Below are 26,364 nucleotides of genomic sequence, written 5' to 3'. Positions count from 1 at the left end.
GAGGAGTGACCCCCAGGAGTCCCTCTCCCTCGCCCAAGTGGAGGTTTCCCCGAGGAATCCCCCCCTTGCCTGCCTGCAGCGCTGAAGAGATCCCTAGATCTCCCATTGACTTCCATTACAAACCCGACGCTTGTTTCTACACTGCACCCGGCCGCCCCCGCGCTGCTGAGGGTGAAATTTCTGTGTCAACTTGTGTCCCCCCCGGTGCCCTACAAAACCCCTCTGGTCTGCCCTCCGAAGACGCGGGTACTTACCTGCAAGCAGATCGGAACCGGGGCACCCCCTTCTCTCCATTCTAGCCTATGTGTTTTGGGCACCACTTTGAACTCTGCACCTGACCGGCCCTGAGCTGCTGGTGTGGTGACTTTGGGGTTGCTCTGAACCCCCAACGGTGGGCTACCTTGGACCAAGAACTGAACCCTGTAAGTGTCCTACTTACCTGGTAAAACTAACAAAAACTTACCTCCCCCAGGAACTGTGAAAATTGCACTAAGTGTCCACTTTTGAAACAGCTATTTGTGAATAACTTGAAAAGTATACATGCAATTTTGATGATTTGAAGTTCCTAAAGTACTTACCTGCAATACCTTTCGAATGAGATATTACATGTAGAATTTGAACCTGTGGTTCTTAAAATAAACTAAGAAAAGATATTTTTCTATATAAAAACCTATTGGCTGGATTTGTCTCTGAGTGTGTGTACCTCATTTATTGTCTATGTGTATGTACAACAAATGCTTAACACTACTCCTTGGATAAGCCTACTGCTCGACCACACTACCACAAAATAGAGCATTAGTATTATCTATTTTTACCACTATTTTACCTCTAAGGGGAACCCTTGGACTCTGTGCATGCTATTCCTTACTTTGAAATAGCACATACAGAGCCAACTTCCTACACCTCAGCTCAGGACACCTTAGGGGCTGTCCTGACTGGCCAGTGACTCCTCCTTGTTATTCTCATTATTTCCTCCGGCCTTGCCGCCAAAAGTAGGGCCGTGACCAGAGGGGGGCGGGCAACTCCACTAGCTGGAGTGCCCTGTGGTGCTGGAACAAAGGGGGCGAGCCTTTGAGGCTCACCGCCAGGTGTTACAGCTCCTGCCTGGGGGAGGTGATAGCATCTCCACCCCACAGAGTGACAAAGGCACTCTCCCCATGTGGCCAGCAACATGTCTCGAGTGTGGCAGGCTGCTAAAACCAGTCATCCTACACGGGTAGTTGGTTAAGGTTTCAGGGGGCACCTCTAAGGTGCCCTCTGGGGTGTATTTTACAATAAAATGTACACTGGCATCAGTGTGCATTTATTGTGCTGAGAAGTTTGATACCAAACTTCCCAGTTTTCAGTGTAGCCATTATGGTGCTGTGGAGTTCGTGCTTGACAGACTCCCAGACCATATACTCTTATGGCTACCCTGCACTTACAATGTCTAAGGTTTGGCTTAGACACTGTAGGGGCACAGTGCTCATGCACTGGTGCCCTCACCTATGGTATAGTGCACCCTGCCTTAGGGCTGTAAGGCCTGCTAGAGGGGTGACTTATCTATACTGCATAGGCAGTGTGAGGTTGGCATGGCACCCTGAGGGGAGTGCCATGTCGACTTACTCGTTTTGTCCTCACCAGCACACACAAGCTGGCAAGCAGTGTGTCTGTGCTGAGTGACGGGTCCCCAGGGTGGCATAAGATATGCTGCAGCCCTTAGAGACCTTCCCTGGCATCAGGGCCCTTGGTACCAGGGGTACCAGTTACAAGGGACTTACCTGGATGCCAGGGTGTGCCAATTGTGAAAACAAAAGTACAGGTTAGGGAAAGAACACTGGTGCTGGGGCCTGGTTAGCAGGCCTCAGCACACTTTCAATTCAAAACATAGCATCAGCAAAGGCAAAAAGTCAGGGGGTAACCATGCCAAGGAGGCATTTTCTTACAACAATCTATAGACAGGCCACTTTTAATTGAGTGACCCAAGATCTCATATACAGAGATGTTCGAGAACTCTACACTGTGCAGAAAACTGAGTTTAACATTTTCAAGCACCTGTGAGCACCACTCACAGTCTCTCTTTGCTTGTCTGTACTCACTTAAAAATTACAATTCATTCTGGATACAACTTTTTTTTTTAAAGAAAACCTATAAATGTGAGCAAAGGGCCGGATGTACAAATATCCAGTCACAAAATAATGGTTGTAAACAACAACTAGTGAAGATTTTTAAGAACAGACCTATGTAGAAATAGATCGGCTTTTAAACATCCAATTAGTGGGTGGGGTTCAGAATCAGATCTAGCTCATGGATATAAATAAATAAAGTTAAGTAGAAAATTGCAAATGACTATAATTGGAGGGAATCGCAGGGATGGTGGCCTGCTGGGGTCAGCGGACCGCTACGTCTTTGATGGCCTTTTAATGGTTGCAAACGCGGGAGTGTTTGCAACTGTAAAAATGATTTGTCAGTTGGCCCCACAGTCAACAAATCACGTGGTAGGGGTCCGACTAACTCTTCCAAACCCAGCATAAACGTTTGCTACCAACACCAGCAATACCGCCCGACTGCTTCAGAACTGTAGCATGATCCACACTGAAGCTAGAAAACAACTATACTCTAATATACTTCACTTTATTTACAGACAGTTCTAGATCATTTTTCTTTTGTTTTTCAGTTTCAAGGTGGTTAAAAAGAAAAAGTCTTTTTCAGTCAAATGCTCTATATATGACATATTTTATGCATTTTTTGTTTTTATTCTTGTGCACATTTCAAGTAAACAAAATGTACCATAAGTGTTCCTGGGATCCCAAGTGGGCAGAGATATTTTACTATTTTATGGTTATAAAACACCACTCCAAAAATTGAGAATTTTTTTCTTCTTTTGAGAAAGTCCAGCTGAGTCCTCAGACAAACCGCGTTCTCTATCCTTTTATAACCTGTCCTGAATCGACTAAATGAGATAATATGGCTTAGCAAGTTAGGCGCTCCCTTCTGACATGTAATGCGATTTGCAGGTCACAATGGTGAAACGTGATATGGCCAAAATAGGGCGTTCATCCTTCTCCAGCGACTAAATTGATCATTAAATTTCATAACCGTAATACAGATCATTTACATTGTCTATGAAAAGCAAAGGTGTGACTAAATGCAAAAGCAGTTATGCTAATAAATAACTCACAATGCTATAAGTGTCTGTGGGACTAACCACCTTAACTATGCATTCATGTTTCCAATACTTTTTACCATCAAAAGAAAGATATTAGGAAGGACATTTATCAAAGTTAAGGTGGTTGGGAAAGGTAGACAATAAGAGAAAAATAATGTTATCACTTCCAAACACAATAAGGAACTACTAACCGATCCCCTAGAACTTAGAAATTAAACCACAAAAACAATCTGTGTCTAAAAGGTTTTGTACACAAAAAATCCTTAAGTGGCATCTGTGGTGAGAGATCCTTACTCCACAGAGCAAAAACCTGAAATGCATTAAATGACTCTGAAAGTCCATTATGGTGCAGTCTCACAATCCCCCCTCTCTGCAGGGCTAATTGGCATATAATTGGCTTGATTAGAAAAAAAAGAAAATGTTGCATGCTGTAGTTGTGCTTTCTTTACAGAAACATTCTCTAAAATGAAAATGGTGGTTGGGGGGTTCGGGTCTAGGGCAGGTCACTTGTGTGGATCCCAAAGGATGCCCAGGAAATGACAAATTTTAACAAAAGTCATCCCTTTTCCTCATATTTCCGTGAGGGAAAGTTCTGGAATCTGCACGGATACACCCAGTGTTCCAACACTTCTCCAGATAATAAAAGTACCACACATGGGTGAGTGGGCCTATGGCCTATATAGCAAGGACGTGTTAAAACTTGCACTGTGTGAAGTCAATGTGTTGTCAATGACATCTTCACATGGTTGTAGGTTTTGGTCCATTCCGAAGAAGTGCATGAAGTCTGCCCATATGAGAGGCAGCACTTCAATTGGGAGAAGTGTTGGAAGACAGCGTGGTACGATTTTGGCCACTGACTGGAAGTGCAAGAACTTTATGTCATATAAATATGGGAAAATAGCCTTTTGCGACCCATACTTTGATGTTTGTAGTGCATTCTGGGTTAGAAAATGTACTTGGATCCATACAAGTCACACTACCCAGGATTCTCCTCCATCTCTAGGTTTTAGAATTCTAATGATTGGTAGCGTTCCCTGGTTGTGGCGGACTCAATTCCCGAATAGTGCATTGGGAGGAAATTCTCATTTATCCAGCCTCTGTCAGCCCATATGCCAAAACTAGTTTTTAAAAAATTAGATTAGATTAAATTTCAGTGTTACACTGCATTACCTTGTTCCTATTCTAAATAAGAGGATAGTGGTTTTTACCAGCAATCAATCCAGTCTGTCTACTTTCTGACAATATAAAAACATTATTCAACGGTGGAGGACAAAAGGCAGAGAAGGGATCTGTAGACTGAAAAGACTTAGAAAAGAAAGGAATTTTGTTACTTAACTAAGGAAACAAATGTTTAGATCTTTTAGGTGCAACAATGTAGAAGACTTTGCTTATGGATTAGAGTATGTCTGCCTATGAAAAGACAATCTTCTATTATGCATTTCTGCCGTACAACCTACTCTTTTAGAATGTGGACAACGGATAATACATACTGACAACATCAACTAAATACAAACAAATGTATGTAATGAGATAGCCATTACTTTCTAACAAATAGTGCACTAAAGAAAAATATAGTCATTTACCATGTCTTCATTGAGACCACTTTGGCACCATTTGTTTCCAATGAGTAGCGACTGCAAGGAAGTATCCGAAATCCACTCTCTGGAAGAAATACCCGCAGGTACTTAAAGATCTGTGAAGGAGACAATTACTGGTTACTGTTCACTGGGCATGAAGGAATATGAAAGATATGGCAACTTACATTACTGCAAATAGATTCCTTTACAAACTAAGCTATCCAGATTATTTATATGCACCAAGTACTAAAGTTTTATTCAAACACATTTTCACTAAATGCCAAGCTTTTTCTCCCCATCAACCAGCAAATAAGAGTGACATCACTCTATAAAAAAAGGTGGTCAATAGGAAGAGAGTTGAATGTGGAAGTATCAAAAGTTATGTCCTGAAGTCATTTATTCAAGTTTGGGGAAAAGTCATGTGGTTTAATTCCTTAGGAGGACTCTTATGGACCAGGCAAAAGTGGTGTACAGTCAGTGCTATGTCACTTTCATTGCAATTTGAAACAACAAATATCATGCTGTTGCTTTAATTGGGGCTAGGTGGACAGAGGAGCATAGACCATTAGGACCTCTTGTCTCCATCAACAGAGAAGATACATCTATTGTTAGTGTCGTCCTAAGTGGTCCAAGTCAGTACTGTATGCAGTAACTGTACATAATAACAATATGCAAGGATAACAGATGAAACTTCTTAACAGGAAAACCCCAAGAAAGTTTTAGTTGAAATGTTCTTTTCTTATGATCCAGGAGCTTGTACCTCTAACAACAAGATGTCAGCGCAGCTCTGCACTTAACTGACTCGCATCTAAAGAAACAAACATTTAAAACATCAATTACATGAGCCAATTACAACTGTGAATGCATCCCAGCTACAAATAAAATATGCACCAGGTGTCAGGTGCGTTTTTCTAAAATAATTACGTCACTGTGGTAAATAAGGAATACACTGTGCCATGATTTGGACTCCTGTTTTGTGTGCATTCCTCTTTTAAAAAGATTTTTTTAAATGGACAACTAACACTAAATGTGAGTTAGCAGTAAGTGCCTGTTCTAAAACGGAATGAAGTGCAACAATTTTTAATAGGTGCGCAAAATAATACATCTCTGCTGTTTTTAGCCCTAGTGTCTAATAACCCTATCAATGAAGGATTAGGCATGTACTGGCAATTGGGTGTTAACACACAACTAGAAACATTGCAGCTGATAACTTGGTGAAAACTGTGAAACAATGGCAGCTTGAATCTCTGCAACAAGAGATTTTTAACAGGAACTATCTCCTGACCCATCAAAAGAAAATGATAGGAGCCAATGCAAGAAAGAGATACTCAGTTTGAAAATATGAATGCTGATGTATTGCCTCTTTATCAATCAATCAATCAGTGAATTTATAAAGTGCGCTATGTACCAGACAGGGTTTCGAGGCGCTGTGGGTAGGGGGGGGGGGGGGGGGGTGCTGCTAGCGTTCGAAGAGCCATGTCTTGAGGAGTCTCCTGAAGGTGAGGAGGTCCTGGGTCTGGCGTAGTGAGGTGGGGAGAGAGTTCCAGGTCTTGGCGGCGAGGAAGGAGAAGGATCTGCCGCCAGAGGTCTTGCGCTGGATTCGGGGGACGATGGCGAGGGCGAGGTTGGCGGAGCGGAGTTGACGTGGAGTGTGTTGCCGTAGTCAAGTCTGCTACTGACGAGGGTTTGAGTTACCGTCTTCCTGGTTCCTGTTGGAATCCACTTGAAGATCCTGCAGAGCATGCGGAGGGTGTTGAAACAAGAAGAGGAGACGGCGTTGATCTGTTTGGACATGGTGAGGGCAGAGTCGAGGACGAAGCCGAGGTTTCGTGCGTGGCTGGCTGGGGTGGGTGGGGGTCCGAGGGCGGTGGGCCACCAGGAGTCGTTCCAGGCCGAGGGGGTGCGTCCGAGGATGATGACTTCCGTTTTGTCGGAGTTAAGTTTCAGGCGGCTGTTGTTCATCCACTCGGCGATGGATTTTAGTCCCTCGTGGAGGTTGGTTTTGGCCGTGAGCGGATCTTTGGTCAGGGAGAGGACGAGCTGGGTGTCGTCGGCGTAGGAGATGATGCTGAGGTTGTGATGACGGGCCAGTTGTGCGAGGGGGGCCATGTAGACGTTGAACAACGTTGGGCTAAGAGAGGAGCCTTGGGGGACGCCGCAGATGAGGTTGGTGGCTTTGGAGCGGAAGGGTGAGAGTCGGACTCTCTGGGTTCTGTCGGAGAGGAAGGATGAGATCCAGTTGAGGGCTTTGTCTTGGATGCCGGCTTCGTGGAGACGGGTTAGCAGGGTGCGGTGGCAGACTGTGTCGAAAGCGGCTGATAGGTCGAGGAGGATGAGGGCTGTATATCACTGTATATCTGTGTAGCAACGGCCTAAAGTGCTGAACAGTATATTACTAGATTATGAAAATGAATATTCATTTCTTTCACCCCCCTCACGTCTAGAGTGAAAGGCAGAAGGCTTGTCAACACACTCTTAGTTGGTTGTTGACAGACAAAAGGGAAGGAGGTTGTACAGCCATACATCAGGGTTTGTGAAACCTGTGACCTGCCAACAACTAAGAATTATGCTTTTTCAGTATGCTAGGGCCTGGGACATTAGTTATCCTTGAACACAAATTTGGGTTGCGGAAGGAACAGTAAAAAAGCTAAATAAGAACAGCACTAAACAAGCTGAGCCAACCAGCACTGGGTTGGTTGGGTCAGATGGTAAAGGAGAAAATATTGATACAATTATAATACGAGAATTCCTAAGAAGGACAATTCAGGCAAACACAATATGTTCGGCTCAAAAGAACATAAACTGTAGAGAGAGGATCTTACATGTGCCTTGAGGGTAGCCTCCTGCTGCCTGCTACGGTTCAGAAAGTACTGGCAAGCCCACTCTCCCATGGTCAGTGCTCGATATGCTTCCTCCAGGTCCCGCCGCTTCAGGAATGTCTGCAGTGCCTCCTTCAAGTGCTGCTGTCTTCTTATAGCTGGCAGAGGGCTGGGAGAGCAAAAGACCCAAAGAGTAAGGTGGAATGGCACTGAGGAATAAACTGCACAGTAACATCAAAAGGATAACTGCTCTAGGGAGACCGAGCCCACAAGAGTTGGAGATTGTAGCTTTGCTGCTACATAATCACTTCCCAACACAAAAATAGACTGGAAACATACATCTGTAAATGTGTCTGCCTGTGTAACTTACATTGCAAAATTTGCAACATCCGAAAAAAAACTGGAGGCACAACTTGAAAGAATTTAATAGATTTTGTTGTGGGAACAATGGTTAGCTTCAGCTCCAATACGGGAGGCTTCTGTGGCACTGCTCAACCATTTATCAGCTTTTAACATGGTCATTAATAAACATGAACTCAGGATGCTAATCCTTCTACTTCTAGCCATTAGTACGACGTGATGTATTAACTCTCAGACCACCATGAGAGCAGTCTCCCCTACTGCCAACTACAGCCTAACGCAATCTCTAGGAGCAGCGATGGGGAAGGACTCATTTGTGATTACAGTCACCTGCATGGTGGTCAAAGGCCACATCGGGTTCAAATGCATAACCACCCCACGACCTCCTAAAGCTACAATCATAATACTGCCATCCTATGAGCCCATCATTTTTCCACCAGCACAGCTCACGCATATCTTTATCTGGCCTCTTTCCAGCACTTACATGGAAGAGGTGATTGGTGACTGACTAAACTTCATCAACCCAATCACAAAGGCTGCCACAACAGCTTGTTTTCAATGAATACCAAGGTATATATAATACAGACTGCTTGTCGATCTACTGGTAAGACTATTCCTTGAACAATTCTTAACATGATTAAAAAGACCCATCTGGTAACATAAGAAAGTTCTGATTTATTTCCACAGACATTCATACGAGATACATGCTGCCCAAAATAGTGCGGGTCTGGAAAACCCAATCATATTGGTCTGGCATAGCTTAATGTCGTTAACATGCTGTACACCTGACTCTAGAAGAGCAGCAGTTAATAAATGGTTCAACATTCATTCATTCACTGTAATGGTGCGGAAGTGAAGAAGGCTTTTCTGAAAGTCACACAAAGAAAACCATCCCCCCCGAACTTGCCATCCTATTCTACTCTCAATTTAGGCTACAAGCTTACTGCTTGTATATCCAGAACGCAGCAATTTTCCCCTTAAAGTGCAAGCACCAAAATCATTCAAGCCTTATTCAAACTGGTGTAAGTTGTTAAAAAATATGGAAAAACGTGACACAGTAATTAACCACAAACCATTGTAAACATTTCAAAGAAAATGAATTTAGTAAAACAGAATTTAAAAAAAAGCAGTTAAACTAAAATGTACTTACAGAACTTCAGACATCTTTATCACTTTGAGACTGATCTAGACTGTTCTAGACTGTTCTAGAACCCTGAAGGCACTCAGAACTCTTTACCAATAGTTCACCTTTGTGGCATTTGGATGTTCTTGGACATCTTTATTCCTCTACTGTATGCTAATGCATGTAAACAGAATTTAGTGGGGAAAGCTAAGGCAGGTTTAGTCCTCTCTTTTCAGTGCCTCTGGGTGGTAACTGGACATCTCATGAGTTGGGGACCATGCTACTTAGTTTCAAGTTAAACAACAGTCCAACGCCTCCTGGTCCAAATGCTCAGCTTCCAAACAAGAACAAGGGTTTCAACCAAGTCCAAGGTGGGGTTTTACGGTGCCAAGGCTAGATCAAAGTCTTCACTATCCAGTCTAATGCACTACCATTTGGTCTATTCACTCCTATCTCAGTTCCCACTTTAAGGACATCAATGCCATGCCCGATTAAAATCCCTTCAACATACCATATCCCATGCAAGGCCCGTCGAAACAAGATTTAAATTACTCAAGATCAACCTGAAAACCTGCCCACTCGGCAGCCAAAAGCTGTATGTGGTCTCAGGAGTGACAGACTTGCTTTTCATTTAATGCAGCTAACCTTAAATATATTGGCTAACTAAAATTGAAAATCCATTTGAAGAATAGAAGCTTTGGGCATGGCCTAGCAGCCAAGATGGTGGACACAATCCCTACTGTGCACAAATCGTTATACTCGCTGTCTGCAACTCAGAGATTAAGCCAGCCTTTCCGGGTGGCAAGTAATCATAATAGTGTATGATGCCACAGGCTCGAGCATGACCAAGAGAATTCTGCAGGGAGGATGGCCCACCCCACCTCTGTTGAGGTAGCGGGGCGGTGCATCCTGCACTGCCAAATATTAGCTTTGTGAGGGATGTCCAGAAGGGCCATGAGCAGCACCACTTTCCCCCTTTCTTCCTGAAGAGTGACAGCAAGGCCTCAAAGCTGAGGTTGGATCAGGGGCCTGCAAGATCAATGGCGCCAGGTGCCAGTAAAAGAGGCCTGGACGGGTTGCATCCTGCTACTTGACTGTTACTCCCTGAGACTGGCCCACATAAAGCAGCAGGCCATCTTTTTGGGTAAGAGGAGAGGCTTGGGCTCCCTCCTCAGGAAGGGAATGGAGGGAGGGACAGGTGGGGTAAGAAGCCCCAGATCAGAGGTGTGGAGGTTGAGATTAGCAGGGAGCGATGGGCCTACGCCAGTGGCACCCCCTTCCCCATGCGACACTATTTGAGTGGTCACCTTGGACAGAGGGAGACGTCACCAGTGCCCGGGCCTGGAAAGGACAGGAAATCATTGAAGCATTAATAGACTGGGGATTCCACGTGGTTAAGTTACTGGTACCCACTGAGGGCTAGTAATTTGCAGGGACCCCACATACAAAGGGTCGTACCTGTAGCAGAATATGGTGGCATTCATTGCTCCCTTATCCCACCCTCTTTATTGGTGGGGAGCATCATAAGTACTGGAGGTTGTGAGGGTAGAATGACTGAGTAGAGAGCCTCACCTGCCCTCTTCCTCCTCTCCACTTGATTTTTCACCCAAAGACCATGGGCTAGTTTGACGCAAGTCCTGGGTTGGCACAGGCGGCTCACTTGCAGGTTTCTGGCCTCACATCATCCAAAGGAGGCCCGTGACTGCATACTGAACAGCCTGGTGAAGGTAACTGGTGAGTCACGAGCCGGTCTCAGAACCTACACACTACGATCATGTTGATATTAAAGGAGGGAAAACCACCCCAGGAATGCAGCTTATACCACCCGATGTCGCTCAAGTACAGAGGCCAAGATCCTTGCAAAAGTGCTGGCAAACAGATTGCCCAAAGTGATATGCTTGATCATCCATAGGGACCAAAATGGCTTTATGCCTGCAAGTGACACGCACCACTGCCTCCACAGAGTGAATGTGGTATTGGCCAGAGCCCATAAAAGAACAGACTTTCGACAGTCAACTAGCTGTTTCTCTATGTGGTGCTATGCAGGCTCAACGTTGTCCGTGATATCAGGAGGTACGACCAGACACTCTACATGGACCCATGTGCACGTGTAAGGGTGAATGGTGTGCTGTCCCCATCCTTTTCCATTGAGCATGGTACCCATTCACATTCCCTCCTTTTATTCACTATAGTGATACAGACCCTTATTCATTGGATCCAATGAGATGCTGAGATGTATGGGTTCAGATGCAGATCAGACCAAGAAGACAAACTATTTGGATGGGGATGATCTCCTGCTGTACATACAATAACCCATTACGTCCCTTCCAAGGATATCACCAATTCTAAAGGTCTACAGCGAGGCCTCTGGGCAAACTGGGATACAACAGTTGATTTCCTGGTCCATTGGCCCCAGCCCAAGATACTACAACCTCTTCCACTTAAGATGGCAGATGGCCACAAATATCTTGGGATATGGATCACGAGAAACCTAGGCCAAGGAACTAAATATCATACCACTTTCTCTTTATTGTGGTCACACAATTAATATTGAGTGCCCTACACTTGGATTCTAATTTTTAAAAATGATTTCATATATAAATCTCTTGTGGTCTAGTGCTCTTCAGTGAATAATGCTTTAATGAAAGAGTTTGGGGCTCCACCAACTAACCATTTAATGCCTCATGAGATTGTTATCTGAAACACATATTGCTCAAATATTGCTCAGTGGGTTGTGGAGCGCAGTGCAAATGTTTTTCAGATTCGGGTTGGCACCCTGACCAAGTCCTTGATGCGGGACCATGTAAAAAAACATGACTTCTGTGTTAAAGAAAATGACTCACTCTGCTCTTCCTTACACATTGTTATCATCTAGCCTAAATTTAAAGCTGTGGTGTCAGCAACCACCCTCAGAGGTTCATTCATCTCCTCACCTGATGTTCATCTTGTGGGTCTTGAATCCCAGGTATGGGTCGAGCACCAGACTGGTGGCGAGATCATCATTTTCACACAGTTCTCGGGCTGTCAGTCGAGTTGAACCCATAGTATCCTGAAGTCCAGGATCATGCTGTTTTCACCAGCAAACTAATAAAGAGCAAACAAAAGCAATTTCAGAAACAACTTCATAAGGTCTGAATAGGTGAGTACGAAAACCACAAACTACGGCTGTCTTATTACATCCTTTATAGACACTATCTTTCTGAGTCTTTCTATCCCATAATGTATACCAAGAGGCAACGTGGGAATTTTCTGCTCCTTCCACCTACTGTACTTGCTCTAGACAACTCTCATCAAGCCAATCTAAGCACTCACGTTTGGCTTGACCTTTCACTCAACTTCATCCAAAACATTAACATAGGCACTTCTCCATGTAATCCCATTTAAGATCCAAAGCTTCCATTTTTTCCACCACAGTTCTATAAAACTGTAATATGCTAACCAGTAGTCTTTTTAATTCCAGTCTGAAACATTCACAAAAGTTAAATAGGTGTGGTGTTGTAGTGCACGCCCCATTACCTTGAGTCACAAGCTCAAGTCAAGGCTGTGATGTAGGACCTCAGTCCTATCTGTGCTGACTACTTTATTTTTACTTATTCTGAGCTCTTTGCACAGCCAAACGTTCATAATAGGCAGTAATTGTATCCAATAGTGACAGTATTACTACTGGCTTGAGTCCTTTGCACCCTTCAGCGACAGCCATCTTCCAGTCCTGCATCTTCTGCATTAATTAACGACTTTGGAGTCGAGCTCCTGCAGTAACCAATGATCCAATTTTAGATCTCCTCTATTGTCGCTGCTGAGCCTGCCTCTAACCCGCCTGCTCTTATCAAGGAAAGCATTCCTGATTTACATCTACTCCAATACTACAGTGCCTCATCATGCCTAAAACGTAAAACATGCATGTGCTTCATCAATCTGTTATCTCCACACAAAAAACCCACAAGAAGGGCTTCAATCCCATTCTGTCACAGCAGCACCCTACACAATTAACTCATAAGTTCACTGACAAAAAGTCCAATCAACCACATATGTCTGTCTTCTATAAACAAATTCTACAAATCAGCACTTTCTCATTGCTATTCAGAGCCAATTGGTGCACAAAATCCTTTTATCTGATGTATTTTTGGGAGTCTGTTGGAAGAACCCAGCAAATGGATGCAATACGGGCATTCACAACCTTTTAATCTGAGGTCACTGTAACTACTGAAACTTGCTCAAAATTGACAAGATGCAAAAACAACAGAAGATGGACGGAATGCAGAACAAATCAAACATTCACCCCCAGTCACAGATCTGGGTTTAATGCATCAGTTTTTTTTGCCTGCCATGCCATTCCAGCTCAGACCCAGCCATATGCAAATCAGTCTTGACCCTGTTCCCTATGGGAACAGTCCAGCCCGAACTGCCAGGCCAGGTCCTCCCTGGACGAGAAACAAGCATCCTGGGACCGGTTTCAGGGTATCACCCTTCATCAGCCAGGCTAGTTTGAATCTGGTGGCATGGCAAGCACGGGACCCACGCCTGGGCATACCCTTCCCACTTGGGGCGACAAATGCAAAAACAGGGTCAAGACTGATTTGCATATGGCTGGGTCCAAACTGGGGTGGCATGGTGGGCAAAAGAACGATGGATTAAACCCAGATCTGTGAGTGTTTGCATTGTTCAGCACTCCGTCCCTCATCCTTTTGTGTTGACAAAATTGACAAGATAACATCGCTCAAAAAAATCCATGGACATTCAGCAATCTCCCAGTTTCAACATTACACAAATTGTGCTTAAATACTGCTCATGTTAAGCAGTATACACACACACGAACCTACAGCCTCAATTCAAGAGTAAATCCCATCCTCACAACTTCACAGATCAAACTTGACCAGCTCTTCCATTTTGAGTACCTATTCACAAAATGCCCCAGCCTACACCCACAAACCCTAAATCGGACCTCAGCTCTGGCTCGCATTCCAGGACTGAAATGCAGGGCTATGCCAAAGCACTTGATCCAAATTTTCCACCTCAGGTCAAGAAACAAAGTAATTCCCAGCCATGATAGGGCTGTAGAAACCGGAGCTCTACAAATGCACCACAATGGTGCAGTAGTTGTCAAGTCATGTCCTACTCTTTTTGTAAGACCCGGGACTGCCTATCCTGCAGAAATGGATGCTTATGATAACCATTTGTTTTCATTTAAAAGAATAGGACTGGCAACTGTTGTAATTTTAAGGATATACATTTCTTTAGTCATGTGTTTCACTCTGAAGCTTTCAAGTACACCCAAATTTTCAGCAGTGTAACTCAACCCAGAGTACATAGTGTCCAGTTTAACTACGTGAACAAGTGAAAAATCAATGCTAACTCACTACTGCCATCTCACCTTTCTATACAGTCCAGCATCTTAACGAGGTTTCATAGTACATATCTTTCATAAGTCCTAAAAGTGGGTGTTGTGTGCCTAGTAACTAAAAGAATAAATCTGAAGGTTTGATGCTTTATATCTAGACTGGTCTTCGGCCACTGACTTCACATAGTTTGACGTTGATAAACCGTAGCTCTCTGGCAAAGTCTGCAAATGGTATATCGTCTTAGCTTCCTCCTGCATCTAGACTATGAGCTCAAATAAGAGATAATGGGAACCACGTTAATGCTAACACTGGGGGGAATCTCTTGTTTAATGGCATGCCACGTGTAAAGCAGTCATTTACAGGCATGAATCCTCAAAGGGGTTAGAGAGCTTGTACCCCAAGATAGTTTTAGAAGCAGATAATGTATAGAAATTAGCCTTACCTCGTAACCTTGGTAATAATGACAACAGTGATGGACAAGCACCCCTCAACAAGGAGCTCACATATGATTTTGTCATATCATCACACCCAGGTGCTTTTTTAATTGTTTTTCTTTTATCACCAGTGTTTGAGACCCAAAAAGAGAAAATGCACTCTTCAAATACCAGACCAAAGCCCCCTACTGGTGGGCAAAAGTAATTTTTCAAAACAAGAACATCACCACCTCAAATAAGGGCCACAATGTTTCAATACAAGAACAACCTTCTTCCCCCACCACAACCCCGACCCACTTTAGTCCCTATATCAGTAAGGGTAATATGGCTAAACATTAGCCCAACACTATTCTTATAACACAGTGTACACAAGCACCCGATGAATTGTCAAATGCCAAAGCATGCCATTAGCCACTAGTTACACACTATCTTTAGAAATTAGTTCATGTGTACATTTCCCAAGTGCAACTATACGCCCTAGACAGCTTTCCAAAACTGCAGCAAAACAAACAATGCAAAAATATAATGTTGAATTTAGAACTAAAAGAAAAAAATTGATTTCCTTAATGTGCCAAAAAAATGCAGACACACCATCTACAACCATCACACATAGAATGCAACAAACCAAATAGATAGCTATGTGTTGCCAATCCAAAGGTACACCCACACACACCAACCTACTCTTCAGAACTATTCATATAAAATGTTGCCCAAACATATGACACCAACAAGTGCAAAGAATAAATATTTTTTCTGAAACCCGATTTTCACAGATTGTTAATACATTATACAGTTTTATCAGTAAAGCTGCACGTTAGTGGGAAGGTTTTTGGACATTTTTTGGAAATGTTCAATCTGTAAATGACAGTTTGCTACCACATCATGCTTTAGTAATATATTTATTAAAAGAGAGTGTTCAACCATAACCTGAGAAACACTCCTGACCTGATGGCAATGCTTCTAGTAAACTGTAAGTAATGGATCATGTGTTCCCTATTTGAGGGCTAGATTATTTTTATACATGGAGCGAACGTTTAGTCTATTTAATCAAATAAAGACGTTTTGTACAGCAAAAATGCTGAGCTCATAGATTTGAAAATACATTCATATGGGACAATGAAGAAAAAGGGGACTCTGTAAACTTAAATATTTGACTAGGATCACACAATTTGAGACACATTTTCAGGTCAAGTACATTACAGTTATGGTTGAGTAGATTATTCAAGTTACTTAACCTGCAGGTCTAGTAACATTTTAATGATTTTTGAGACCTGCATCAGATAACTATTACCCCCTACAAACTTTTACGGTTATGTCCTTTGGTAGATACAGCAATAAACATATTCCATCAAAGAGGTCCCTAAAGGTCTACCCAGTGAATATTTACAAAACAATACACTGAGACAGCTCTTTGCCTACCTGACATCATATCTGTGCATCTTGACTCCAGTCAACAAGAAAGCTAAAAACAATAAATAAAGCATTCAGACACTGAAAGCACTACAGCAACCACAAACAATGCTGGCATTTTATCATAAATCTCAAATGAACGCAGTCTCCTTTGACTGAGCCAACTATAGCCTGGATTTTACCCATAGGTTGCCTTCTCGCTATATGACCATCACCGTCATCAAGTGTCATGCATCTTGTGCTCAGCTAAAGCAACTGAAACACATACCAGCATATGGAAAAAAAGGGGGAGGGCAGCCTGGCATTCTTTAAATGTTTTTGAAACCTACTGCCAAACTCATGCTATCAGGTATCAATTCAGTGTTGCACACAACCCACTAGTCTGTGTTGCCAAAATACAAACATGGATCACCAACATTTACTGTTCAATGAAAATCATCATGAGCTACTAATATTATTATAATAATATTATCAGTTACCACTTCAGATAAGATTACATTAGTGGCTACCATATGCAAGATTACTAACTGTGATCACCTCAGTGCATCCGACACAATTGCCAGCAGTAACATAAAAAAGGCTTGTTAAAGTAGAATGCCTCTAAGTGGGTAATACAAAACAACCATAGCTACAATACCCTTGGTACCAAGGTAATATTAGTAATATGCCTCCCTAAAGCTGCACCCAAATATTAACTTAAAATATATTTTGGAACTTCAGCCACTTTTCTACAAACATCAGTTTATGAGTTCTGAAATTATACACATTTGCGAATCAAATACATGCATTCAATTTTTTGGTATACTTATGTCCATTTAAACAAGCAAACGCTTCTAACTTTTGAGGCTGTGTGCCACAAAGGAGAGCTCCTTACAGGTAGCTGGGGTACTACCAGTAGCTCACAAGCTAATCGTTGGAGAAGCTTGATATAAACACTGCCTTATTTTTTTGCAATCCTCTGAAAGGCGGTGCCAGCAAAAGCTGTGGTAATGGAAAACCACATCAAATAATGTCTTGCTCTCTTTCAGATAACTTTCACTGAACTCAGTCCCCACGTAACATATATCCAGAAAAAATCACCAGTTTTGTAACTTTATTGATCCAAAGAGAGTTTTTTTCACTGAATGGGATGTGCCAAATAAAGTATATCTGATCACTGTGTATCAAACACCTTACTCAAGTTAAAGTCAAATTGATTTTAGAAGTTCATTTACAGAACTAGGTGTTTCATTAGGTCCAAGTGATCAAAGAGCGGGAAAACAACAGTTCAAAATTCATACATACATCAGATCAATTTTATTTGGGGCACTCTCTTCAATGAAAACAACTTTCTTTGGATCAATAAAATTACAAAACTGGTGATTTTCTCTGGATATGTATTATTTGGGAACAGATTGCAGTGAAAGTTAAGGTTAGACTGAAAGGCTAACCGAGTGAGACGCAATACTAGTATCAGGTCTTTAAATGAGCTGGTCACTAGAAACTGCCTTTTCAACCCAACCCAGTGCATGTTTTTCAGTGTCTGCCAGTGGTTCAGGTTTGTTGATTTGCGACGGACAAACCTGGGAGCTCCGAACCAAAGCCGGAATGCAGTGCATGTGCTAATTGTAAATCTACGAGAAAGTGTGTGAACGTGCTTCACAGCAATAGAAATGTTAACAGTGCTAAAATAAAGAAAATGGAGTGTATACAGTGGGTTAGGTGGTTGAGTTCATGGGGATGACGCGGGGACGATGAATGAAGTATTTGAAGACGGAGAGAGTGAAAAGACGGTGCTGAAGAGTAAAAGGGACGCGAGACAATCAGTGTGAAGATTTCAGAATGTTATGGGAGAAAACGGGACAAGTGTTTAACGCTGTGAGAGTTGCACAAGAAAGAAGTGTGACCAGAGTCACACAGAGGGGAGAACAGAGTGACCAGAAGTCTTAGTAAGATTTGAGAGTCTATTTTCAGAATTAAAAAATATCCAAACCAAATCCTTCACAGAAACGTCCCGCCTACTCGTTTAGCTGATAGAGCTAGCAGGCATTAGCCAAACCAATCGGTATGGCTGGTTTCCGCTACCCAGTCCCTCAACCCTGATGACGACAGCGGTAAAGTACCATTTATGAAATTAACGTTACAGGAATATAACTTATTTACTGAGGTCACCAAAACTCGCCACTCGTGTCACAATCGCACACTTCCTCCGAGTAAAATGTAACATGCGCTTTCACACTATAAAAAAAACACAAGGCATGTAAGGCGGACCGCTATCTGATGATGCTTCGTCCCCGTGACACCGGTATAAATGATGTGATCGTCGCAGAGTAGTTAGTTCACTAGCACCGAGAAGTACGCCTTAAGTGGGCTGAGGGAACATCAGGGAAATAGGTGGAAGCATCGGGTATCTCAGGGTTCCCTCGGAGAAAGAAGACTGGGGGTTTCTCACGCGTTTACCGGATGGAGGCCTCTATCATTTCTCCCTTCTTATCTTGGACAACTCGGGTAGAAGATATACCTGATGCGCCTCCCGCCTGTTGACGGCCTCCTCAGACCCCAATAACCCGTGAAAAATGAACCGGTATGGGTGAGGAGACTTCCGCTGACAAGAGCCACCCGGCCCGTACATACCGTCAACTATGAACTTCCTGTTGCTCCCTGAGCACTCCTTTCCACGCGCCTCAGCTTCGCCGATTAAGCTTTCCGCCTAAGAGAGCCCTCCGGCCTCTACCTGCGTCACTGACGCGTAGCCATTGGGCTGCACAGTTTTGGAAGCGTGGTGTTTCATATGTGCTCTCAGCGCCCTATTGTTTTGACTACTTTAACCGTTACCTTTATCAATCTTACTAGGGATAAGCGTAACATAAAATGAAAGAGATCAGGAAACCGGGACATCCAGACAAAAATAGGAAAAATAAGAAGTAAATATTGGAGTGGGGAGGAACTGAGGTGAAATACGTACTGGGGGAATACATTAAAAGGGGGATACAACAGAAATAATTTTATAAAAATGGTCGAGGGCAAAGTAAAGGAAATAAAGAGTTTAAAAAATGTTCTAGCTGACGCAATAAGAATTTTCAATTCTATTAAGGACACAGAGGGGAGGAATATGCTTATCTTTCTTTACTATAGATTTTACAGCAGCCAATCAGATACAATAACAATGAAAACTACAATGAAAAACTTCGAATCCCATGAACCTTAGAATGTGTATCACATGGACCAATCCCTACGACTCAGCCCTTCAAGGGACACCTCCACCATATTGACCTCCCCTTTCTTTGCAAAGGCTGAAGTAAAAAGTTAAACTCTATAAAATAACAGGATCGAACAGAGTCTCAATGGCCACGGAACAGGACCTGGGACTCTCCAAACTTTCATGTTTACAGAACAATGTCCTTCAGAAGAAGGCGTTGCAAAACTGCCAAACAATTTGGAACCAAAACGCAGATTCTATTAAGGACATGGAGGCGAGGATTATGCTTCTCTTTCTATGCTTTATTACAAACAACAGCCAATCAGAGAAGATGTTTCTTAAAACAAAAACATATTCCAGCATTCAAGGATATAACATCATAACCATAGAGTACAGTATATAATCATCCGAGGCAAATGAACTTCCTTTCTCTTTGCGAACATCTCAGTCAATAAAAGTCTACCAAAGAGTGAACCCAAAGAGGGACTCAAATCCAAACATCCAAGGAAAAACAGCAATCCCAAGAAGGAAGGAACATCCAAGGATCCATCGAATGCTAGATAGCATCATTTCTGGTCGAACCCTAGGAAAAAGGGAAATAAAAAAACAATCATAGAACATGGCCAGAAAACCTAGTATCAGTAAACATGCTTAAAATGCCATATCAACTGGGTGGGTAATACAATGAGACAGGAAAATTAAATCAAGATACTTAACTCATAAGATGATGTCTTATTGTTAAAATTAGGGAGGGGTAATCCTTGCGTACATGTCCTTAATAGAATTGAAAATTCTTGACGCGAAAGCTCAACATTTTTTTATTCTATGTCAGGACCGGAGACTCAGATTATGCTTGTTCAAAGCTGATTTACCATCACCGATGCAATGTCTAAAATAGGTTAATAATAGAAGGCCTTAAATGTAGACTCCGAGGACCAGTCTGCTGCTTTCATAATATCCTCTAATCTTATTCGCAAATTAAAATATTTTGAGGCCATAGCTCCGTGAACTGAATGTGCCCCGAAAATGGAAACATCAATTCCCGCTTTAGAAAGAAGCCATCTAATCCATCTGGCCAAAGTAGCCTTTGAGACTGGATTGAAAAGTTTCTGAAGAGCAATTAATAATTGACCCCTAGGATCTCTCCTGAATTCATCCGTAGCAGCCTCATAAGCTTTTAAACATTGAACAACACACAGTTTAGAATTGTGGGGAAAAGCCAGGTAGGACACAGACTTGGTGCCTGTCTTAGTGCATCTGGAGATAGAAAAGGAAACCCCATTAGGGGAAAAACTCCTTCTTGCCAGGTCCAGAGAACTAACATCTGACACTCTTTTTCAGGAAATGAGTCACAGTAGCAGGGTAAGTTTAGCTGAAAGTTGTTTACGTGACAGGAACCTGTTATCTGGCCAGGAGGAAATAAAGGAAAGTACCACATTAATGTCCCAAAGAGACGAGTACCGAGGCAGAGGTGGATTAGACAGGCGGATGCCTCTCATCAACTTACAGACCACAAAGTGTTCACTGACCGGTTTACCCAAGACTGGGAGATGACCGGCCCATATAGATGATCTATAATTATTAACAGATCTGTAGGTCAGACCCGACGCGGCAAGAGATGCTAGAAAATTAACTACAAGATTGACATCAGCATTAAAGTGATCTGCATCGCGTTCAGCACACCAATTAACCCATTGCTTCCAGGCAAAGGCATAGCGTTTATGTGTGCTGGAAGACCAGGCCTGGTGAATGGAGTTGGAAGCTTGTTCAGAAATGCCTGGCAAGAGCCATTGTTGCCAGAAATTCTCCATGCCACCAGGCATAATTTGCCTGACACAATTAAAGGATGGGGAATCCCGAGAGGGTCCAGCAAGAGATTGCATCACAGAGGAATCAGAAGGGGAAAATCACACAACAACTCCAGAGCTAGAGGGAACCAGGCTTGAGCTCTCCAAAGGGGGGTCACTAGAACAATCTCGGTTCTCTGACAGCAAACCTGAGTCAAGACTCGAGGGATCATGCTGAAAGGGGGAAAGGCATATTCCCGATGAAGAGACCAGTCCTGAAGGAAGGCATCCGTGGCCATTGCCTCCGGATCCGGTCTCCTGCTGAAGAAAAGGGGAAGCTGGCAATTCAGTCTCGAGGCAAAGAGGTCTATCGTGAAAGGACCCCAGCTCTGGTATAGATGAGAAAACACTTCCAGGAGGAGCTTCCAATCGCTGCCATCCTGAAGGAATCTGGAATTCCAATCCGCTACTGCATTGTTCACCCCAGCAGGTATTCCGCAATTACAGAAATGCAGTGATTTAGACAAAATTGCCAGAACTTCACAGCTATCCGAGCCCGGGTCTGAGATTTCGTGCCCCCTAGTTTGTTCACATACCTGACCGCCGAAATGTTGTCCATCCTCAAAAGAATGCAACAATCCAATTTCAGGGGTGATACACTCCGGATCACAAAGGAACCAGCCAGAAGTTCCAGGCAGTTGATGTGGAGGTGAAGTTCTTCCTCCGACCATCGACCTCCTGTGGTCAAGGACCTGCAATGGGCTCCCCAGCCCCATCTGCTGGCATCCAATTCCAGAATCACATCTGGGGAAGTGCTGAAAATCGCACGCCCGTTCTAGGCCTCCATGTGATCTAGCCACCAAGCTATTTCCGAACAGGCATCCAATGAAAGAGGTACCATGTCTGCATAGGACAGGCCCTTCTGCAGATGGGATATCTTGAGACGTTGGAGGGCTCTGTACTGAAGGGGAATCGGAAATATTGCCTGAATCGAAGAAGATAAAAGCCCCACCATCCTGGCTAAGTTCCTCAAGGACACCCTCTGTTTGGATAAAAGAAGGCTCAATTCCTTCTTTATATTGCAAACCTTCTGAGGGGGCAGAATCAACTGGGCCTTCACTGGATCTATCTAGAAACCCAGGAAATCTATCTGCTGAGATGGCAGAAGGCAAGATTTGGGTTGATTGATCAAGAAACCCAGACTCTGAAGGAGATGGATTGTCCATGCCAAGTGGTCTTGAAGGACTAAGGGGGTCATTCCGACTCCCGGCGGTAACCGCGCGCCCGGCGGGAGCCGCTGAATGACCGCGGCGGCCATTCTGGCTTTCCCGCTGGGCTGGCGGGCGACCGCCAGAAGGCCGCCCGCCGGCCCAGCGGGAAAGCGCCTTCAACGAGGAAGCCGGGTCCGAATGGAGCCGGCGGAGTTGAAGGCGTGCAACGGGTGCAGTGGCACCCGTCGCGATTTTCAGTGTCTGCTTGGCAGACACTGAAAATCAATGTGGGGCCCCGCGACACCCGTTACCGCCATCCTGTTCCTGGCGGTGAAAACCGTCAGGAACAGGATGGCGGTAAGGGGGTCGGAATCCCCATGGCGGCGCTGCAAGCAGCGCCGCCGTGGAGGATTCCCTGGGGCAGCGGGAAACCGGCGGGACACCGCCGGTTTCCCGTTTCTGACCGCGGCTGTACCGCCGCGGTCAGAATGCCCATGGAAGCACCGCCAGCCTGTTGGCGGTGCTTCCGCGGTCGTTGGCCCTGGCAGTCGGTGACCGCCAGGGTCAGAATGACCCCCTAAGGGATCTTGAGCCATAAGGATTAGATCGTCGAGGTAAATGATCAGACGCACCCCCCGGGCGCAAAGAGAGTCTACCACTGGTCTCATCACCTTGGTAAAGCACCAAGGAGCGGAAGAAAGCCCAAGCGGAAGGACTTGAAACTCGAAACATTGGTCTAGCCAAAAGAATTGAAGAAAGCGATGATGAGGAGGGAAAATCGAGATGCTCAGATATGCATCCTTTAAATCCAACCAGTCTCCTTCTTGAAGGATATCTTTTAGAAGATGAATTCCCTCCATGTTAAAATGCCTGTAGACTATCCAGGCATTGAATTAATTGAGATTGAGAACTAATCTTGATCCCCTGCCTTTCTTGTCTACCAGAAAGATAGGGCTAAAAAAGCCCCTTGGATGGGGAGCAGCATGGCAGATCTTCCCTTTTTTTTTAGTAGAGCTTGAACCTCCAAACTTATGACCTCTTGGTCGTGACAGGAAAAATGGGGAAGGGGGAGGGTGGACTGTTGGAGAGGGGGCTGATAAAACTCCAACTTGAAGCCTTGAACGGTTTCTAACACCTATGGATCTCTGGTTAATTTTTGTCATTCTAAAAGACAAGTCTGCACTCTGCCCCCAAGAATCACCTCTGAGGAAGGAATGAGTCTCAACTGAGTTGGTAGAGTCCTGGGAGGCTCCTTGTTGTCCCTTGTGGTAGTTTTTTCGATAACGGCCCCTACCTCTGCGGGGCCGTGAGCGGTAGAACGTAGAGTCTGTTTGTTGGTCTCTGTTATACCCACATCCGCAGGCAAAGGAATCATTTCTGGGGCCTTGATAGTAGGGGCAGCCCGACGAGCGACCCCACATGCGTCCGACCCTCCGAAAAAGAGTTTCCCTGAATACTTTCTTGAGGGATAACTGAGCTTTGTCCATTGAATTGAAGGTAGCTGCAAATTTTGAGAGGTCTTTAATGAAAGGGACTCCGAAGAGAAGGCCCTGGGCTACCTGACCTGCTTCAGAGGTAGTGAGCTCGTTAAGCTGTGGGTCAATGTGCATCAAGATGGAGCGCCGTCTCTCAGTAGAGATCGCCACGTTGGAATTTCCCAGGTGGCAGATGGCTCTCTGAGCCCAACCCACCAGGACATCTGGGTCGATTGGAGCGTTAGATTCTTTAGCTAAGAATGCCAATTCTAGTATTTTATCCAGGGGTCCAGAAAGATCAAGTAGCTTATCTTGGCAGGACCTCCATGCACGATCAAGGTCCTTTTTGGGATCCTTGGCCCATTTTTTCATAAATGTAACTATTGTAGGGTCAATATCCAGGGTGTCAGTGACCTTACCTTCAAGGTCTGGCCTAGGGCATTCTGCACACAGCCTGGCCCTCACATCTTTGTCGAATTCTGCCCTGATGTGTTCCTGGAGGTACAAAGCTACGTCCAGAGGCAGGGTCCAGCTTGAGGAGCGAGGGTGAATAATATCCTCCGGATTAAAGGTCAACACCGGAGGGGTCTTGGAAACTGGACTCTTTGATTTTTCTGATTTTTTCCGTTTGCTTGGGCCGGGGCAGTCACTGGGATCAACCTCCGAATCAGAATCAGACGAGTGTTTGGAAAAAGAATGGTCAGAAGACTGATCTGTCCCATAAGCGTCATGCTGTTGAGAGGAGCTATATCCATGCTGTTTTTGAATGGAAGCAGACAGCTTGTCAAATATTTCTGAGTGAGCCCATTTTTTGGCCTTCGATTTTCCCTTAGATGTAGAGTGTTGGCTCGCTTGGGCTTATTCGGAAGGCATAATGGGAGGAAGCCAGCCCTTATGACGTGCAAAGCTTTCTAAGTGGTGCGTGAGAGGGCCAAGAGCCTTCGCTAACGCCTTGTTTACTGAGAGCTAGACTCTATTATCCAAGGCACCAACAAGGTTCTTTTCGAAAGATGGGGATTCACCCCCAAAATATTCATCCCCCTCGTAGGAGTGAGAGTGAGTTATAATTATATTACAGATGTGCCGAGGACTGTAAATTCAAGGGTAGCTAAAGACTACAGTCAGGGGGAGTGCAAAACCCCAGCAGGCTAAGAAGTTTAAATATATATAAAGTGTGGCGTGAGCAGCCTGCAGCACTCTAGGCAAAGCCTGTGCTTATTTTACAACCCTGAGCCAATCAAAAGGTCTCAGGGCGTAAGGAAGCCAAGTTCTTAATCAATGTAACACAGTGAAGAGGCTGAGGGAAGAAGAAACCCAGGGAAAACACTTGCGCTCGCTCGCTCCAGTAAACAGCACCGTCCTGATCCTCAGATAAGGAAAAACGGGCGGCAGAAAGAACGAGCGAGCGTGAGCGCGCATGCATGTGTGTGCGCGTGCCTGAAGGCTCCAAGTCCCGAGGGACTGAACAATTACGGGCTAAGCCTCGTAACAAGCTCCCGCTCCACAATTTAAAATGAATAAGCAGCGCGGTGAACGTTAGTGTTAAACACAATAAATATGCACAGAGCAACAAGAATTATCAGAACATGCAGAGGCACTTAACTGGCTGCGGAGCTGCAAAGAAAGAGGAAGTTCATTTGCCTCGGATGTTTATATACTGTACTCTCTATGGTTATGATGTTATATCCTTGAATGCTGGGATATGTTTTTGTTTTAATAACATCTTCTCTGATGGCTGCTGTTTGTAATAAAGCATAGAAAGAGAAGCATAATCCTCGCCTCTGGTCCTGACATAGAACTGAAACTTCTTATAGCAGGTAGAATTTATTTTATTCTATATCAGGACCGGAGGCTCCGATTATGCTTGTTCAAAGCTATCACTGACGTGCCACTATCACTGACGGCACGTCCACAAACAGCTTGTAAAAGAATGATTTGAAAGTTGATTCTGAGGACCAGTCTGCTGCTTTCATGATATCCTCCAAAACACCATTGCGCCCCTCGCCGAATGAGCACAAAATACAAAGATATCAATTCCTGCTTCAGAGAGCAACCATTGCATCCATCTAGCCAGAGTGTCTTTATGATACCGGTCCAAAAGGCTTTCGGAGAGTGATGAACAACTGACCCTCAGGCTCTACTCGAAACTCACTGGTAGCCGCCTCATAGGCCTTGATACATTGTACCACACAAAACGTTTTGTCAGAAGGAAAAGCCGGATAAGAAACTGACCCAATGTTAGTCTTTGTTCTGTGGGATATGGAGAAACTTACCCCAACTGGAGAAAATTTCCTACCTCTGATATCTAGGGCTCGGACATCTGAGGCCCTGTAGCAAAAAATCGGGCATAGCAGTATAGTTAATTTAGTTGATAATTGTTTACGTGATAGGTACTTATTATCAGGCCATGAAATCAAGAACCGAAGCACAATGTTCACATCCCACAGGATCGAATATCTGACTTGGGGAGGTTTACAAAAACGGATACGTCTCATCAACTTAC

At 44.1% G+C, this 26,364-nt stretch overlaps 1 protein-coding gene across 4 annotated transcripts in view; it reads right to left on the bottom strand.

Annotated features, from left to right (window-relative positions):
* KMT5C (lysine methyltransferase 5C) overlaps positions 1-18,913 on the bottom strand; it is a 163,237-nt gene extending 144,324 nt beyond the window's left edge. Inside the window, exons 1-5 of one of the 4 annotated variants that reach the window (XM_069200772.1) lie at positions 18,824-18,859; positions 16,220-16,262; positions 11,961-12,111; positions 7,548-7,713; positions 4,732-4,841 (exon numbers count right to left, since the gene is read on the bottom strand). In XM_069200772.1, the coding sequence (XP_069056873.1) occupies positions 4,732-4,841; positions 7,548-7,713; positions 11,961-12,070 (386 nt within the window). In that variant the 5' untranslated portion in view covers positions 12,071-12,111; positions 16,220-16,262; positions 18,824-18,859. Of the gene's footprint in view, positions 1-4,731; positions 4,842-7,547; positions 7,714-11,960; positions 12,112-16,219; positions 16,263-18,710 lie in introns of all 4 variants that reach the window. The other 3 variants (XM_069200769.1, XM_069200771.1, XM_069200768.1) reach the window with 3 other exon arrangements.
* Between the last annotated feature and the right edge of the window lie 7,451 nt (positions 18,914-26,364).

The sequence above is a fragment of the Pleurodeles waltl genome, chromosome 7, assembly GCF_031143425.1.
Source record: "Pleurodeles waltl isolate 20211129_DDA chromosome 7, aPleWal1.hap1.20221129, whole genome shotgun sequence".
Lineage (NCBI taxonomy): Eukaryota > Metazoa > Chordata > Amphibia > Caudata > Salamandridae > Pleurodeles > Pleurodeles waltl.
This window is presented reverse-complemented; position numbering and strand designations above follow the sequence as displayed.